The sequence below is a fragment of the Phoca vitulina genome, unplaced genomic scaffold, assembly GCF_004348235.1.
Source record: "Phoca vitulina isolate PV1807 unplaced genomic scaffold, GSC_HSeal_1.0 scaffold51, whole genome shotgun sequence".
Taxonomy (NCBI): Eukaryota; Metazoa; Chordata; class Mammalia; order Carnivora; family Phocidae; genus Phoca; species Phoca vitulina.
In genome coordinates this window covers 12,006,347-12,026,387 of record NW_022589754.1, presented here as the reverse complement: position 1 = coordinate 12,026,387, position 20,041 = coordinate 12,006,347, and the positions used below count along the sequence as shown (strand labels likewise).

The 20,041-nt window shown below is 37.2% G+C and overlaps 1 protein-coding gene across 1 annotated transcript; it reads right to left on the bottom strand.

Moving 5' to 3' along the window:
- Positions 1-2,943: 2,943 nt before the first annotated feature.
- Positions 2,944-6,494, bottom strand: NAP1L2 (nucleosome assembly protein 1 like 2). The gene has a single exon (XM_032387834.1). The coding sequence runs from the start codon at positions 6,126-6,128 to the stop codon at positions 4,740-4,742; it is 1,389 nt and encodes a 462-aa protein (XP_032243725.1). The 5' UTR covers positions 6,129-6,494; the 3' UTR covers positions 2,944-4,739.
- Positions 6,495-20,041: the final 13,547 nt, after the last annotated feature.

Below are 20,041 nucleotides of genomic sequence, written 5' to 3'. Positions count from 1 at the left end.
TCTTTCCCCCAGGTGTGGGTCAGATCAAATGTTAACCACGCCAGGACCCTCCCTCCACGCTGCCACCTATCATTGCCTTCCCTCTGGGTACCTTCGCTTTAGCAGACAGACAAGTCGACCTTGACTTCAACGTGGAAGAACGCGCCTCCATTCCCGACCTCCTTCAAAGCCACAGACAGCACCCCGACCCGGGTATGCCTCGGCCAGAACTGCCTTTCTTCTTACCGGCACAGGCACTATTACACACACAATATGGTTTCGTAAACCACCGGAGCCGGGAAGACGACTCACCCATTCCTTTTGACCAGCATGCGCGCACACGCGCGCGCGCGCACACACGCACGCACGCACGACCGCGCGCACAAAGGCCGAAGAGGAGACATACAGTAGCGGCCTCCATGATGATTAAGCCCTGTCTCCCCCGCCCCCATGTGCTCTCGCACACGCCCTGACAGAGAAGTTTCACCGGGGCTAGGGTCCTTTATGACAAATGACCATTACCCCCCTAACTTCCTTCCCACTTTACCCCATCCCATGCGGGTCCGCACGTGAACACACACATGCGCGCGCGCACACGCAAACCTCTGCAGAGCCAGGAGAAGTGAGGAGGTGTGTGCACATGCAGAATGGAGGGCAGTGATTACCCGTTGGCTGCATGACCTGGAGAGTTTTTATTGTCTTAAAACACCCTGAGAACAGGTCAACAGATGGATCATTAGAGTAGTTTTTTAAAAAACAGGCTGAGATTGTTTACTTTGGGACAGTCTTTTCTCTTTTACTTTAAAACCTGTATTATTTGACAAAAAAAATTCAGAGAAAATATATTTCAGAAATGTGTTCCATGTAAACTTATTCTTTATAATTATTTTTTAAAGATTATATGCTTTAAAATAATAAGCTACACGTTGCATATATCTGTGTAACTAAAAAAATGTTATGTACCTATGGATGATATATAATTTCGTGATTCTTATTTTCTGTATTCTATTTTTCTCTGGTTTCCAAATATTTTAATTTAATAATGCACCATTGGCCAGTGAACAAATGGCCTGTGGTGAGTGTTGAGTTTGGTGTACACAGCTACGAAGATAATGAATGCATTCAGTGGTGAGGAAGTAACACCATAGTCACTATATTTTCCTCATCATTAACCAGGCTTGTCAGTATCTTAAGTACTGCTGCTAAATTTGCCACTTAGCTTCCTTAATACTTGCAGAAATCCTGGAGATTTTGTTATTAAAATGCAGAGTATACTCTTTCACTTTTTGTAAATTAGAAAACAAATTACAAGGACAATTATTAATAATTTAATAAAAATTTACTGCACTTTCACTGTATACCAGTTTTGAATATTTCACAGATATAAACTTAGTAATAAAATAACATAGATACACCTATACAGCACTCCCTATGTGCCATGCATATTTCAAGCACTTCATATAAATCAATTAAATCTTCATAATAATCTATGAGGTAGATATGCAATTATTATATTTTTACAGATATGAAAACTAAGACACATAAAGTAACTTGTACAAGGTCACCAGACTAATAAGTTACAAAATTGGGATTTGAACTTAAGCAGCCTGGCTTCAAAGACTAACCACTCTACCATGTGATATATAATACTAAATACTACAATTTACACTATAAATTTTTATGTACCCCAAAAATGGAATGTTATTGTATTTAGGTATTTCAGTATATTCCCGGGAAATACCAAACTTCTAACAAGGCCCAATAGCCACCTCAACAACACTTTCAGGACTGTATAAATGATACATTTTTTAAAGAACAATTATAAAAATATTAAGGTAAAAATCCTATTCTTAGTCACACTTGGGCACTAAATCCTAGTATGTGGGCTGAAACTTATGGCCTACCCTCAAAGCCTAAAGTTCCTTTACACTAGTCTAAACCCAAATCAAATGAACATCCATCCCAACACAAGCTAAGGGAGTGATGACAGGCTCAAATTTCATCCCTGAGAAGGGGTGAAAGAGAAGGAAATATAAAAAGCAGTCCCTGACATTAGGAAACTGGCCTGATCCACACAGCTAGGCCATGCTATTCTTCTATTGGATATAAACCATCTCATAGAATACCAACCTCAAACAAGGTTATCCTGGGACTGTAATAAAATGAGACAAAGTAAGGCCACCTAATTTTGTCTAAGCACAGACAAAAACAAGGTCACTGTGTCACTCACAAAATCCCAAACACCACTGCCATTCTAGCTAAAATGAATGGCTATGACCTCCTTACCAATTACAGCTGTATCCTTGTTCTAGTCTCTCCTCCCTATGGATGAGATTTATTGAACTACCAACCATTAAATTGTCCTATAATATAGAGTAAACCCCCACTTCCACAGAACCTCCATCAAATCACACAACCAAAGCCCAAATTCCACAATGTTTTCTAACACTTACTTACTGATAACATACAGTGTCTCCTTAGGATGTGTGTTCTCTCTCACGGCAATGACGGAGACTATGGGTATGTTCAACTTGTTCAACTATGTTCAACTTGGGCATGTCCTTGTTCAACTATGGGTATGTCCTTGATGGTCTTTAGCTAGACACCACTGACATGAGGGATAAAGCAAAGGTCAGAAGCAGTTTTACTGCTCTATCTCATGGAGGCTAGAAAAAGGGACAGGAGGGACTTCAAGATGCCTAGCCCCCTCTGTAAAATAGAGGGAGAGATACACCCATGTTTCTGATTTTTAATGCACAGTAACAGTAACTACAATTAAAAGAGGCCCAATCTTTGTTTTGTTGGGGGGGTTGGAGGGTCAGGAATTTAACAGAGGTCAAGATTGAGGGTGGTGAAGAGTATGAAAATGTTTATATTTATCAAGCATACATTGGAAGTATTTCCCAATTTAGGTTCCCCTATAATACTAAATTGTTTCTATTTTCCTATACCCTGTCAACTATTGCAACCCCAGAGAAAAGCAAGTGAGCATTTACCATTGTCCCTGGGAGAAAGATATATTAGAGGAGGGTCCTATCCAGATAGGAAATGGAAAGAAAACGCCCCTATCTGCCTCCTCAGTTGATTGTAAAGATGAGGCAGGGGTAAGAAAATCAGGCAGTGTTATAAACTTACCTCTCTGAGCCAAAATCCGAAGGAGGCATGTTCAATAATGGAGGAATAAGTCACAAGCAGAAGAGCTTTTGTTCCACTTTCATCTTATAATTCTGTGGGATCACATCACAATCACCTGGGATGGAAGAGTGGATAGGCAGCAATAACGAGACACAGTTAGCACTTCCTAGCCGCTCTCAGATCTCACATGGCTTGGAAGGGATTTAAAAATTCCGTTTTTCCCAGAGGGATAGATGTGACCTTCAGAGTCTGCCAAAATGGGAAGCCAAACCTCTGGGTTTCCACATATGAAGAAGGCAGGGTCAGCTCTGAGACAAGTCAGCTCTCTAATCGACCACATCCTATTTCCCCAGTCAGTGCACTCCCCCACCAACGTCATAAAACAATATAAGCCCCTCTACATCTAGATGACATTGTGGAAGGTAGGTAAATCTGAAATATAGACTAACATACAGGAGCCTGTTATTTATAACAGTGTTTAAATTATGAAATAGCAGCAAATTTACTGGATTAAAACTGAGATTTTTGTTTCCCTGCAAACTTGGGGTGTGGAAGTGGACTCAGGATTAAAATTAGATTAGTTAAAAAAAATCTGAGTTTCTTTGCACATCTAAATATAGTGTTAGTAAATCTGCATGCATATTTAAACACAGAAAAATAATAGAAAATAAGTGAAGACATTAACAGTGCTTATCTTTGGGGAGTGGGTATGTGGATTTTGGTTTAATTAATGTGTTTTTTAGTATTTTCCAGATGTTTTCCAATGAACATAATACTTTTATGAGAAAAAAAGATCAGTTTTAAAACAGGATACACTCTGAAGTTTTTATTTATTTTATTTCGCAGTGAAAGAACATGAAAAAAAACTTCAAAATGGTAACATGATTACTTCCAATGAATGATTAAATGTACTATAGGAAGAGAAATTATACACTGTGATTACAGTTTACAAAATTACACAGAACAATATGTGGTGATCTTTTGAGAGTACTGTGATTAACACTTCGCTGATAAACACCAACCTCAATATAACTAAGTTTTATTATTTATCATGGTCACATAAAATACAAGAGCCTATGGACAAGCTGTTATTAACAATAAATGTGGTTTTGCCTGAAACTCTTAACCATATGCAGGCTTCTTAAGCATTCAAGTTTTAAATTCTACTGTATTTTTATTGCAAAATGAAGCAGGTACAACAGAATTAAACCCACTAGATAAAGGACGAAGAAAACACAAATATAAAAAACAAACAACAACAGCAGAAAACCTTGGGTTGGTTCTCCAAGATTTTCTTTCCAAATAAATGACTTCATTTAGCAGTTCCAATAATATTCACAGCCACAGACTAATAGCTACATGATAAAAGGACTTTAGAAGGATTCAACTACACAACACTCTATTAATATTTTAAATCATCTACCACAGTTTACATTTCTTGAAAGCATTCTACTACTAAAATGCAAGATCAAATGAATTAGTATTTAAATTTCCCTTATACTTCTGAGACCTATGTTTTAAGTGACACTACAAGAAAAAATTCAGAACACAAGACTGTAATTAACTTCTTATATCTTGAGTAACGATCTAGGGCAGTTAATGTCAGGGCCAGGTACACTTTGCTTTTAGCGATCAATGTCTTCCACTATTGCCTCCAGATTTTTGCAACAGGCTTTAACCTCCTCAATTGCAGCCATCCAATTATCATAAATAATTTTGTCATAAATTGCATCATTAACTTCCCTAACTACTCCCTCCTGCTGAGACTCAAGTGCATCACCTGAGAAAAACAATACTGATCTTGGGATTATGTAAGTACGTAAATTGTGACCAAGTAAAAAGTCATCATTTCCATCTTTTCCATTTGAGCTGATTCCATGAGGAGTAAAGAAATTGAAGAATGAATCCTTGGGAAAATTTTCAGTTACAGTTCGGATTGTTCCCCAGATCCGGTGTTTCTGCTTCTTCCTGATGGTTTTCAAAGTGACATTCTTTCCTTCATTCCAATCTATCTCACAGCCTGTGCAATACTCAATCGCGGTTCCCCTATAGGGATGGGGGTCATAATACGCCAGTCTTGACTTCAGCACATAAGTCTTTGTTAACAGCTCATTTTTGAAATATTCATTGGGCTTGAAGTGAAATTCTAGTGTGAAACTGAGAGGCTCACCAGGATCTGAAAGTTTCACTTTAATATCTGTTAGGAGCTTCAGAATAGGCTCGTCATATTTCTTAATCAAAGGAGTGAGTGTGTCAACGTTTTTTAAGACAGTCAGCCAAAAATCAGGAATTCCTTTAGGATCCTGTTCTTCTTTATTCTCTTCTCCAGTAGCCTCAATGTCATCATCATCATCATCGTCATCGTCATCGTCATCATCCTCCTCAACAGCATAATCATAATAATCTCCCTCATAACCATCATCCTCATCCATATACTCATGCATCAGGCCCTCCTCATTACCATACATCTCTTCCTCATCATACATCGCATCATCATAGTTCTCAGAGTCTGAGTTATATTCACATTCCTCTTTTGTAGGTTCATAGATTGCATTTATGATCTGACGTCTTTTTTCCAATAAGGGTTGATACATTTCAGCAAACTTTCTTTCAATGCCATGAAATTCCCTCAGAAATTTGGATTCTAGATTGGCCACTCTAGTTTGAAGCTTTTTGAGGGCTAACACACGGTACTTAACTTTCAAAGGTAGACTTTCAACGAAGTCTGTATCTAAAAGATAACCAATAAGTCCTTTTGGACGGTCTGAATCCTCATCAGTATCTTCATCTTTTACCCCGCCTTCCCCGGACCCAGCAGCAGCATCTTCACCTTTTCCCCCTTCTTCCCCATGCCCAGCGGCGGCTTCTTCACCGCTCTCCTTATCATCTCCAGGCCCAGCTGCGACATCTTCACTGCGCTCCGGCTGTTCCCCGGGTCCCTCCATCATTACCTTATTACCAGCCTCTTCTTGACTAGATTCTAACAGTTCCTTGTGGTCGGCTGACTCGGCCATTTTTCAAAGGACCGTAACGCGTAAGGTGGCTACCGCCAAGATAAGGAGACCTGGCCTCCGCAGGGAAAGACTCACCGGAATAGCAGAAGCGGCGGTGGTTGGAGCAGAGGTGGAACGGGCAGTAGTGTCTGGGCTGCGGGAGTAACGGTGGAGGCTGCTGCCGGGATGAAGGCTGTGCTGATGCTGTGAGAAGCGGACAGAGGCAACCGTAGCCAGGGCTTGAGTGCAGAGAGTGGCGATGGTCAGTCTTGGAAGAGCGAGCCAGAGACTGCAGAGAGCTGCAGTGGGCGGACCCTTCGCAAGCAGCAGCTGCTGCAAGAAAAAAACGGTGCCGCAATATGATTACGCAGCTGTCTCTTGACTAGATTTTTCTCCCGGCAAAGAGTTGGCTGCGTCACTCCCTCCCTCCCCTACGACTCTGCTCTAATCTCATTTGCTGGGCTGGGCGATTGACAAGTCCTGAGCCAATAAATTATTAGATCTAGCAAGTTTTCCAGCTCTGCTCACCTTCCCAGGTTCTCTAATATAGCTGATTCATCCACCTCTCACTTATCCTCCAACCCCCTCCCGAGTTTTCAGAAACCTAGATTTTATTTGTTTATTCTCTCAGTTTGTAACTGGTATTATAATATCAAAAAAAAAAAAAAAAAGCTAAAAAAAATACTATCTAAAATGTAGGACAGGCCAGAGGACAAGGCATCCACCCATCCTAAATCTGTCCCTTTGATTTTAGCCCCAGGCTCTGGAAAGAGGAGAGGTGGGGGCGGGGGGATTTATAAAGATAGGCTAGAAGGGAAAACACTTAAAAAAATTAGCGATCTTGGTCTTAGGATGGTGTAATTGTCAGTGATTTAAATAGTCTATATTTTGTTTTTTACTGTATTTTCCACAAGCTATATGGTAAGTGAGCAGTAATTTTAAATTGGAAATGCCTCCTAACATTTCCTGGGGTGGGAGGGGGGACAAAAGAGGTGGTTAGATGAGGGTTAGGGTGAAATAGGGCCCATGATAAAGATCCAAAGTGCTGTATCCAACTGACAAGTGAACACACAAGACAATAAACCAGTCTTATCAGTAACTCAGTCCTAATACTGACTTGTCTCTTCCTCTTTTTGGATACTGGCTCTCAAGCCATTGGGCATTTTAAAAAGAAATGTTCAAATGTAAAGTAATATTTATTTAAAAAATCATAGCATTTGCTTGACACTTTTGAGTTACTGAAAATAATCTAAATCTCAGCATTAAAGACATGGTTAAATACATGATACAGGATGGAATACTATGCAGTCATTTTGAAAATATCTTCTGGATAGGAATCATTGATGATATTTATTGTCCATATTTCCAATGCTGATAGTTTATTAATTGAACAATTTTTAAAATTTTAACTATTTCCCAGATTTAAACAATTTGCATTGTGTTATTATCGCAGAGATAAACACTGTTTACATATTGTATTTCTTTAAGATTCTTTCAGTATACAGGTAGTTTTCTTTTTACTTATTTTATCTCTGTGTACTGTATACCATCACAGTATTTACAAAATTCAGTTTTCAGCCTTATGTATCAGTCTGGTAGTTCCCTTGTTATGAGTCCATCGCATTCCAAGTTTCTTTTTCTGGTTCTGAAGTTGCAACATTCCTTGTAGTTTTCTGATAATAAATTCAACACATGCTCATTTTTAAAAATTTGGAAAATAAGGAAAATTTTAGAGTACAACAGAAATCACTAATAATCTCACAACCCTGACAGAACCAATGTGAACATTTTGGTCCTTTTCTTTCTAACATGTCTATATATGTATTGCATTTAGGCTAGAGTTTTCTAAAAACAAAACTGAGATAAACTCTTTTATAAACTTTTCCCTCTCACTACCATATTCCAATGTCCTTTAGTAGTTTCCAAAAATGTAATTTTAGAAGAAAATCCATTGTTATTTAAATATATTATGTAGTTAAACCAAATTATTAAAAGAGAAAATATGTCATCTAATTTTAAGATTGAAGAGTACATCCTAGTCATACATGCAGTCACAGAAACCACAAAGGGAATGATGTATTTCATTGCATAAAACAAAAGTATATGACGCCAAAAGTATAGGCAACAAAAGAAAAAATAGATAAATTGGACTTCTTTAAATTAGAAACTTTTGTTCATCAAAAAATACTATCAACAGAGTTAAAAGGCAGCCCATGAAATGGGAGAAAATATATACAAATCATTTATCTGATAGAGGATTAATATCCAGAATACATAAGGACTCCTACAACTCAAGAACAACAAAAACAAGCAAATCAGTTAAAAAATGGGCAAAGGACTTAAATAGATATTTCTACAGAGAAGAGATACAAATGGCACCTGAAGAGATGTTCAACATCACTAATTAGGGAAATGCAAATCAAAACCACTATGAGATACCACTCCACACCCATTAAAATAGCTGTTATCAGAAGAATAAAAACAGAAAATAACAAGTGTAGACAAGGATATGGAGTAATTGGAAACTTTGTGCGTTGCTAAGGAATGTGAAATGGTGCAACTGCTGTAAAAAGCAATATGGTGGATCCTCAGAAAAATAAACATAGAATTACCACACGACCCAGCAATTCCACATCTGGATATATACCCAGAAGAAATGAAAGCAGGGTCTCAGATATTTTTACACCCATATGTTCATAGCAGCATTTTTCACAATAGCCAAAATGTGGAAACAATCCAAATGTCCATTGATGGAAGAATGGATAAACAAAACATAGTACATATATACAAAGGAAATATTATTCATCCATAAAAAGGAATGAAATTCTGACACATGATACAACATGGATTAACCTTGAAGACATTATGCTAAGTGAAATAATCCAGGCACAAAAAGACAAATAGTTTATGGTTCCACTTACATGTGGTAACTAGAGTAGTCAAATTCATAGGGTAGAATGGTGGTTGCCAGAGTCTGGGGGCAGGGAGGAATGGGAATTTTTGTTGAATGCACACAGAGTTTCAGTTCACAAAAATGAAGATGTTCCGGATGTTGATGATATTTGGACAATAATGTGAATGTACTTAATGCCACTGAACTGTACACCTAAAAATAGTTAAAATGATAAATTTTATGTTATGTATATTTAACCACAATAAAAAAATGTTAAAAAAACAACAAACAAAAACATAAACAATATTGTCAGTAAAATGAGCACTAAGCAAAAATAGGTGAAATATGTATAACATACACATATATATGCAAAACAAATAAGTGATTACTACATAAGGAGAACTGACAATGGCTAAAATTAAAAAGACTAAGAATTCCAAACTTTGACAAGGATGTAAAGAAATTGGAACTCTTAGATATTACTACTAGGATTGTAAATTGGTACAACTTTTGAAAACTATTTGGCACTATCTGCTAAGTTTATTTATTTTTTTAAAGATTTTATTTATTTATTCATGAGAGACAGAGGCAGAGGGAGAAGCAGGCTCTCCACAGAGCAGAGAGCCCGATGCGGGACTCGATCCCAGGACCCTGGGATCATGACCTGAGCCAAAGGCAGACACTTAACTGACTGAGCTACCCAGGTGTCTCATCTGCTAAGTTTAAACACATGCCTCTCCTAGGACCGAACAATTCCACATTTAGGTATATACACAAAAAGGCATGTACAATAATATTTATGTCAACATTGTTTATTTTTAAAGTAACTCCATGGAGTCATATTTTGTATATCATGTAACTCACCCTTTTCAAGTGCACAATTCAATGGTTTCTTAAATTTACCGGCCTCTGCCATGAAAAAGTTTTAGAACATGTCCATCATCCCAAAATGATATTTCATAAACATTTACTGTTAATCCCCACTATACTGCCTAACGTCCCACTCCCATCATAGGCAACTGTTAATTTACATTCTGTCTTTATAACTTTACCTTTTCTAAATATTTTGTATAAATTGAATCATATAATAGGTAGTCTTGTGTGTCTGGCTTATTTCACTGAGAATAAAGATTTTGAGATTCATCTATGCCATAGCAAGTATCCATAGTTGGTTCCTTTTTATTGCTGAATAGTATTTAAGTGTATGGATATAACACACCATGTTTATTTTTTCACTAGTCAATAGACATATAGGCTGTTTTCAACTTTGGCTACTATGAATCATGCTACCATGAACATTTGTGTGCAAGTCATTTTTATTTTGGCTGTTCTGGTGGATATAGAATGGTATCTTGTTGTGGTTTAATTCACATTTCTCTACTGACCTTTTATTGCTTATTGGAGATATATATATATATATATTTGGCATATATATATTGGATATTTATATATATATATATTTGGCATAATGCCTTCAAATTCTTTGCCCATATTTTATTGGTTTGACTATCTTTTTATTATTGAGGTATAAGACTTCTATGCGTATTCTGGATACAAATCATTTATCAGATATGTGTTTTGCAGTATTTTCCACCAGTATGTTGCATGTCTTTTTATGCCAACTAAGATTGTGTTTTTGAAGTACGAAGGTTTTGAATTTTGATGAGATCAAATTTATCACTTTTTACTGGACTGTGTTTTGATGTCATAACTAAAAAATCCCTGACTAACAAAAGGTCTTAAAGATTTTCTCCTGTATTTTTTTCTAAAGGTTTTATAATTTTAGCTCTTATATTTAGGTCTGTGACCGATTTTGAGTTAATTTTTGCATATAGTGTAAGTTAAAGGTTTGTGTTTAGCTTCCTAAATATGGATATTTATTTATATCAGCACCATCTGTTTAAAAAACTGTCTTTTCCTTATTTAATTGCCTTGGTACTTTTATCACAAACCTGCTGACCTTTGTTATATAAATGAGCCAAAGATGGCCCCTGTATATCAGTCCCTATGATGTTTATTCTTCATAACAGGCTAGGGCCCTTAACTCAGCACCAAACTCAAATTCTTACACATCTGTTTTAAATATAGCCCCAGTAAGCATAATTTTGGCCATTTAGAGCTTGCCTGTTACCCTACAAAACTGCTCCCAACATCTGCTAGCCGCAGATGAGACAAACCCTGTAACTATAAAAGATCCCAAAATGCTGCTGCTCTTTGGAGCTCTCTGACCTAAGGAATGCCCACCTTGCTAGTGGAGGACATCACCTAGACACTTAAGCCCCCTCTCTGATTTACCTCTCCTAAAAATTCCCTTGCCCACTTCACCTTCTGCATTATGGCCTGGTGACAAGTCTGTGTAAGGTCTCCTGCCGTGAGGAATTTACCCTCTCATATAACCCTGCTCCAAGCACTGCCCAATAAAGCTTGTTGTGCAATACTGCCATCTTGTCTCCTTGTCTTTTCTTTGATCAGCCTCCAAATCCTTAAACTTGCCACAACCATAAATATAAGTGTTTATTTCTAGATTTTCAATTCAATTTCATTAATCTATATGTCTACCTTTATGCCCACACCACACTGTCTTGATTACTGCAGCATTATAGTAAGTTTTTTTTATTGTTGTTTGGAAGTGAAAGTCCTCCAGCATTTTTCTTTTTTTCCTAAAAAGTTTTGACTATTCTGAGTCTTTTGAATTTCTATCTATATTTTAGTATCAGCTTGTCAGTTTATGCAAAAAAAAAAAAGGAAAAACTAAAACAAAACACCTGGAATTCTGACAGGGATTGCCTTCAATCTATGGATTGATTTGAGAATTGGTATTTTAACAATATTGAATCTTTCAATCCATGTACAAGGAAATTCTCTTCATGTATTTATGTTTTCTCTAATTACTCTCAGTAATGTTTTGTGATTTTCAGTGAACAAATCTTGTACTTCTTTTATTAAATTTATTCCTATATATTTTATTATAATTGATGTTATAAAATGTACTGTCATTGTAGTTTTATTGTGGTAAAATGTATATCACATAAATTTTATCATTTAACCATTTATAAGTGTACTATTTGGTTGCATTAAGCACATTCACAATGTTGTGTAACCATCCCCAATATTCATTTCCAAAACTTCATCATCCCAAACTCAAACTCTGTACCCATTAAACAATAGCTCTCCATTCCTCACTCCCTCCTACCCAAGCCCTGGTAACCTCTATTATACTTTGTGTCTCCATGAATTTGTCTAATTTAAGTGTCTCATATAAGTGGAATTATACACTATTTGTCCTTTTGTACGTGGCCTATTTCCCTTAGTATTATGTTTTCAAGGTTCATCCATGTTCTGGCATGTATCAAAACTTCATTCCTTTTTATGGCTAAATTTGATAAATAGATGATAGATAGATAGATAGATAGATAGATAGATAAATGATAGATAGATAATAAGATAATAATAAAATTATTTATCTACCTATCTGAATATACTTGGATTGTTTCCAACTTTGACTATTGTGCATAATGCTGCTAAGAAGTCTGGTGTGCAAGTATTTGTTTAAGTCTCTGCTTTCAATTCTTTGGATATATACCTAATAGTGGAATTACTAGATCACATGGCAATTATATGTGTAGCTTTTTGAGGAACGTCTAAACTCTTTTCCATGGTGGCTACACAATTTTAGATTCCCAATAACAATGAACAAAAGTTGTAATTTCTCCAAATTCTCACTAAAATTTTGTATGCATGTGTGTTTTAATAGATATCCTAATGAGTATGAAGTCATATCTCATTCTAGTTTTAATTTTCTTTTAAAAAATTTTTTAAAGATTTTATTTATTCATTTGAGAGAGCAAGAGCGATAGAGAGAGCACAAGGTGGGGGGAGGGGGCAGTGGGAGAGGGAGAAGCAGGCTTCCTGCTAAGCAGGGAATCCAACGCAGGGCTTGATCCCAGGACCCTGGGATCATGACCTGAGCCAAAAGCAGATGCTTAACCAACTGAGCCTCCCAGGTGCCCCTGGTTTTAATTTTCATTTCCCTCAACAAATATTTATGTTGAGCATTTTTTCAAGTGTTTATTGCCCATTTGTATATCTTATTTAGAGAAATTCCTATTTAAGCCCTTTGCCTACTTTTCAATTGGTTTGTTTGATTTTTTGGTAGTGAGGTGAAGGAGTTCCTTATGTATTCTGGATAATTCTTTATCAGATATATGATTTTCAAATTATTTTCTCCCATTATGCAAGTTACATTTTCACTGTCTTGATAGTGGCTTTTTTTTTTGATGTACAAATGTTATTAATTTTGATGAAGTCAACATTTTTTATATTACTACTGTTGCCTACATTTTTGGCATCATATCCAAGAAATCATTGCCAAACCAATGTCTTGAAGTTTTCCCCCTAAGTTTTCTTCTAGTGTAGTTCTTTGATCCATTTTGAGTTAATATTTGTATATGGTGTAAGGTAAGGTCCAACTTTATTCTTTTGCATGTGAATATCTTGTTTTCCCAGCAACATTTGTTGAAAAGAAAATTTTCCCCCATTTAATGGTCTTATCATCCTTGTTGAAAATTAATTGACAATATATGTGAAGGTATATTTCTGGGCTGTCTATTCTATTACATTGGTCTATATGTCTGTTTTTATGCCAGTTTTGATTACTGTAGTTTTGTAGTAAGTTTTGAAATCAGAAAATGTGAGTCTCCCAACATTATTCTTCACTTTTCAGTATTGTTTTATGTATTCAGAATAACTTGAGATTCCATAAAAAATTCAGGATGGGTTTTTCTGTTTCTCAAAAAATACCTTTGAGATTTTGGTAGCAATTGCATTAAGTCCGTAGATCTCTTTGAGTAGTATGGTTATTTAAAAAATATTAATTCTTCAGTTGAGGAGTTAAGATGGTGGAGTAGTAGGGGGACTCTATGCTTGCCTTGTCCCTTGAACACAGCTAGATAAATGTCAAATCATTCTGAACACCTAAGAAATCGATCTGAAGACTAAAAAAACAAACTGCACATCTAGAGGGAGAAAAATGGCGACATCATGGAAGGTAGGAGCTGCAGAGAGTTACTTTGGGGGAAGAAAGAATTGCAGGAGCTGTGGAGGGGAGGGAGCCCTGATCACAGGGAGAGGAGTGAGAGAGAAAGAGAGAGAAAAAGCAGCATGCAGGGGATTGCACAAGAAAAACTCTTCCCTCCAAACTATTGACTGGGAAAAGGAGAAGGAGAGGGGCCAACTATGGCAAGCTTTTACAAGCACCAGAGCTCAAAGTCTGAAGTTTTAAAAGTCCACACCATCACCAAGGTTGTGCCTGGCAAGCTTAGTGGTGCTTCTGTGGAGAAGGAGGGCAGAGGCCTGGGACTACCCAGCATGCCTGGATCCTTGGATCCAGGATCTCCTGGATCACACCAGGAGAAACAATTCCTCTTCTTGGAGTGCATTTGGGAGAGGTGGCACTGTCTCTCAGGAAAAAAGAGATGGTGGGTGCCACTGAGTGACCCCATTAATTACATAGCAGCAGAGGCACCTGCTTAAGGCAGCTAACCTGGAAGCCAGCTTTTGGCTGTGCTTTGCCATAAACTCTGAGCCCTTGCATGGTCATGTGACTGCTTTTCTGGGACAAACCAGCACCAGCCACAGCACAGAAAGACCCTCCCCCAGAGAAACAGTGTGGGTCCACACCACTCAGGGTCCCTAAAATTTGAAGCTTTTGAAACCCACCTACGTGCCTGAGATAAAACACAGGAGTACTGCACTGCCAGGCAGGCTGACAGCTCAGACACAGACAGGGTGAAAGCAGGGTTCTGATGGAAGCTTGGGACACAAGAGGAGAGATTGTTCGCTCTTCTGTGAGGGCTTTCTGAACAGTGGCAGACAAAAACTGCCCTCTCAAGGGATGAGATACCATTCCCCCTCCCACCCCCCTACCTATCAGCACAGACAGACTTCAGTGAGCAACACAGCACCCCTACTGGAGGCTGGAGCCACTTACACCAAGCCCCACTCCACTACATCTTGCAGGTGCATCTTTACTAGGGCAAGTTGGCCAGTGAACCAGTGCAGCAGGTCCCTCCCCCAGAAGACCAGCACAACCCCCCCACACACATGAAAAGTCTACTGATCATAGAGTGCTATAAAGCCTCAGCTCTAGTGGAAATAGCATCAGGCTTATTTTAACAAGCAGATCAAAGCACACCTAGTTACAATGCCAAACACTGGACAATATCCAAACACTCCCACTGCAGGCAAAGAGAAACTCTACAGAGGACTGACCTGAGCAAAAGAACAGCCAAGACACAACAGAGAGTGCGCACTCTGAAACACTTCCTGAAGTGCCAGTCCCTGGACAGTATAGGATCTCTACTTAATATAGCCATTACTCTCAGGAGCAGGAAATATAACAGGCTTTCATAACACACACAAAAAAACAAGGGCCTGGACAAAATGCCAAAACAGAGGAATTAACCCCAAAAGAAAGAACATAGGGGCACCTGGGTGGCTCAGTTGGTTAGGCATCAGACTCTTGATTTTGGCTCAGGTTGTGTTCTCAGGGTCATGAGATCGAGCCCTGCATCAGGCTCCACACTCAGTGGGGGTCTGCTTCTTTCTCTCTCTCTCTCTCCCTCTCCCTCTGCCCCTCCACCCACTCACACCCTCTCTCTAAAATAAATAAATCTTAAAAAAAAAAAAAAGAACATGAAGAGGTCATGGACAGAAATCTAACCAAAACAGATATAAGTAATATGCCTGAACCAGAATTTAAAACAACAACCATAAAGGTACTAGCTGGGCTTGAGAAAAGCTTAAAAGACACAAGAGAATCCTTTCCTACAGAGATAAAAGAACTAAAAACTAGTCAGGCTGAAATAAAAAAATGCTACAACTGAGATGCAAAACCAACTGGAGGTAATAACAACGAGGATGGAAGAATCAGAATAACAAATCAGTGACATAGAAGGTAAAATTATGGAAAATAATGAAGCTGAAAAGGAGAGGGAAAGAAAAGTGTTGGACCACAAATGAAGACTTAGGGAACTCAGTGACTCCAGAAAGCATAATAACATTCATATCAGAGGAGTATCAGAAGAAGAAGAGAGGAAAAAGGGGGCAGAAGGTTTATTTGAGTAAATTATAGCTGAAAGCTTCCCTAATCTGGGAAGGACACAGACATCAAAATCCAAGAAACACAGAACACACCCATCAAATTCAACAAAAGCTGGCCAACACCAAGACATATCATACTACATTTTTTAAAATATAGAGATAAAGAAAGAATCCTGAAACCAGCAAGGGAAAAGACATCCTTAACCTACAAGGGAAGACAAATCAGGTCTGCAGCAGATCTCTCCACAGGAACATGGCAGGCCATGTTGATATATTCAACGTGTGGAATGGGGAAAATATGCAGCCAGGAATCCTTTATCCAGCAAGGCTGTCATTCAGAATAGGAGAGATAAAGAGTTTCCCAGACAAAAACTAAAGGAGTTCATGACCACTAACCAGCCCTGCAAGAAATATTAAAGGGAGCCCTTTAAGTAGGAAAGTTACAGACAAAAAGCAACAAAGACTAGAAAGGAACAGAGAAAATTTCCAGAATTAGTGACTTTACAAGTAATACAATGGCACTAAATTCTTATCTATCAATAATTATTCCAAATACAAATGGACTAACAACTCCAATCAAAAAGCATCAGGTATCAGAAAAGATAAGAAAAAAAAAAAACTAGACCCATCATTTTGTGGCTTACAAGAGAATCATTTTAGACTTAAAGACACCTGCAGATTGAAAGTGGGGGGATAGAGAACCATCTATCATGCTAATGGACATAAAAAAAGCAGGAGTAGCCATACTTATATCAGACAAACTAGATTTTAAACCAAAGAGTGTAACAAGAGATGAAGAAGGGCATTATATAATAATTAAGGGGTCTATCCATCAAGAAGATCTGATAATTGTAAATGTTTATGGCACCAACTTGGGAACACCCAAATATATAAAACAATTAATAACAAACATAAGGAAACTCATTGATAATAATACAATAATAGTAGGGGACTTTAACACCCATTTACAGCAATGGACAGATCATGTAAGCAGAAAATCAACATGGAAACAATGGCTTTGAATGACACACTGGACAAAATGGACTTAACAGATATATTCAGAACATTCCATCCTAAAGCAGCAGAATACACATTCTTTTTGAGTGCACATGGAACACTCTCCAGAATAGATCACATGCTGGGTCACAAATCAGCCCTCAACAAAGTACAAAAAGATTGAGGTCATACCATGCATATTTTCATACAACAATGTGATGAAACTTGAAGTCAACCACATGAAAAAATTTGGAAAGACTACAAATACATGGAGGATAAAGAACATCTTACTGAAGAATGAATGGGTCAACCAGGAAATTAAAGAAGAAATTTTAAAAGTACATGGAAGCAAATGAAAATGAAAACACAACAGTCTGAAACATTTGGGATGCAGCAAAGGCAGTCATAAAAGGGAAATATATAGCAATACAGGCTTACATCAAGAAGCAAGTCTTGAATGCACAACCTAATCTTACACATAAAGTAGATAGAAAAGGAACAAGAAATAAAGCCTAAAGGCAGCAGAAGGGAAATAATAAAGATTAGAGCGGAAATAAATGATAGAGAAAGAACAACAACAAAACAGTAGAACAGATCAATGAAAGTAAGAGCTGGTTCTTTGAAAGAATTAATAAAATCGATAAACCCCTAGTCAGACTTATCAACAAGAAAAGAGAAAGGACCCAAATAAATAAAATTATCAATGAAAGAGGAGAAATCACAACCAACACCACAGAAACACAATTATATGACATTACTGTGGAAAATTACAGGCCAAAAAATTGGGCAATCTGGAAGAAATTGATAAATTCCCAGAAACATACAAACTACAAAAACTGAACCAGGAAGAAATAGAAAATTTGAACAGATCCATAACCAGCAAAGAAATTGAATTGGTAATAAAAAAAAAATCTCCCAATAAACAAAACGCCAGGGCCAGATGGTTTCCTAGGGTAATTCTCCCAGAAATTTAAAGAATCAATACCTATTCTTCTCAAACTGTTCCAAAAAATAGAAATGGAAGGAAAACTTCAAAACTCCTTCTACAAGGCCAGCATTACCTCAATTCCAAAACCAGACAAAGACCCCACTAAAAAGGAGAATTACAGGCCAATATCCCTGTTGAACATGGATGCAAAAATTCTCAACAAATTCTAGCAAACTGAAACCAACATACATTAAAAGAATTATTCACCACAGTCAAGTGGAATTTATTCCTGGGGTGGTTCAACATTCACAAATCAATCAATGTGATATACCACATTAATAAAAGAAAGGATAAATTTAAATTTAAAAGTTGTATATTTCAATACCTTTCACCATTTTGAAAGAGGATAACATCAAGGGTCATAATAGTGTTCACAGTAAATTTTAATGACTTTTATTGTGTGTAGGAAGGGTGTCTAGTAATGTCCTCTTTTACATACCTGACATGAGTTTTTCTTTCTCTCTTAATTTTTGTTTAATCTTGATATGTTGTTTATCAGTCATATTAATCTTTTAATAAAAGCCAGTGAGTAATATTGCAGATTGTTTCGATTATAAATACACTTTCTAGTTTATTGATTTGATTTTATCTCCCTTATTTGCTTCCTTTTATTACCTTGCCTTTTGACTATGGTTTGGTTTTTTATACTAGTATCTTAGAAATTTCACCATGGAGTGCCTGGGGGTGGCTCAGTTGGTTAAGTGTCTGCCTTCGGCTCAGGTCATGATCCCAGGATCCTGGGATGGAGTCCTGCATAGGGTTCCCCACTCAGCAGGGAGTCTGCTTCTCCTTCTCTCTCTGCTCTTCCCCTCTGCTTGTGCTCTCTCTCTTTTCTCTCAAATAAATAAATAAGATCTTTAAAAAAAAAAAAAGGAAGTTTCACCATGGGTTTTAAACTCTACACATTTTAACATATGCGAATGTAAGATAAAATTATACTAGGAGCACTACTTTAGCTGCATCACAACTTTTTGGACAACTTTATTAAAGTATAGTTTACATCCAGAAAACAAATTCAAGTATAGAGTACATAAATTATTGTATAAATATATAGTTATGTAATCACCAACCTGATCTAGATATCAAATTATCCAGAACCCAAATAAGATTTGTTCACTCAACCAATGTCTTCCAATGAGTTACTCATTCTTCTGTCTTCTATCTCCATAGTTTAATTTTTTAATTTATTTTTTATTATGTTCAGTTAGCCACTGTATAGTATATCATTAGGTTTTGATGTAGTGTTCAATGATTCATTAGTTGCGTATAACCCCAGAGCTCCTCACAACACGTGCCCTCCTTAATACCCATCACCCTGTTACCCCATCGCCCCACCCCTTCCTCTCTGAAACCCTCAGTTTGTTTCCCAGTGTCCATAGTCTCTCATGGTTCATCTCCCTCTCTGATTCCTCCACCTTTTGATTTCCCTCCCTTCCCCTATAGCCTTCCGTGCTATTGCATATGTTCCACATACTCGCCTAAAATAACCAGATAATTTGTGCCTAGATTTGCCTGGATCTATTCTTTCAATGTTTCATATGATATTTATACAGATTGTTGAGAGTAAACATGGTTGGTTATTTTTAATGTAGTGTTGTCTTTCCTAGGACTACACCACAATTTAGTTATCCATATTCCTACTGAGCGACATTTGGACAATTTCCAGTTTTCATTTACTAAGAAAGTTTCCTATGAACATACTTACTTATGTGTTTCTTTAGAAATATTTACTTATATTTTTAGGATATATAGCTTATATTTAAATATTTTAGATACCTCGAGATTATGCAAAAATCCCATTTCTTCTCAAACTTATTTCCATTTCTTTTTAGCATTTAGTGGTGAATATTGCCTCTAACAATTATTAATGCAGTATTCTAATGGATGGAAATATTTTGTCTTCTCTTCAAATCCCCATGTATTTATTTATTCATATCACTGTGGACCATGGTACTT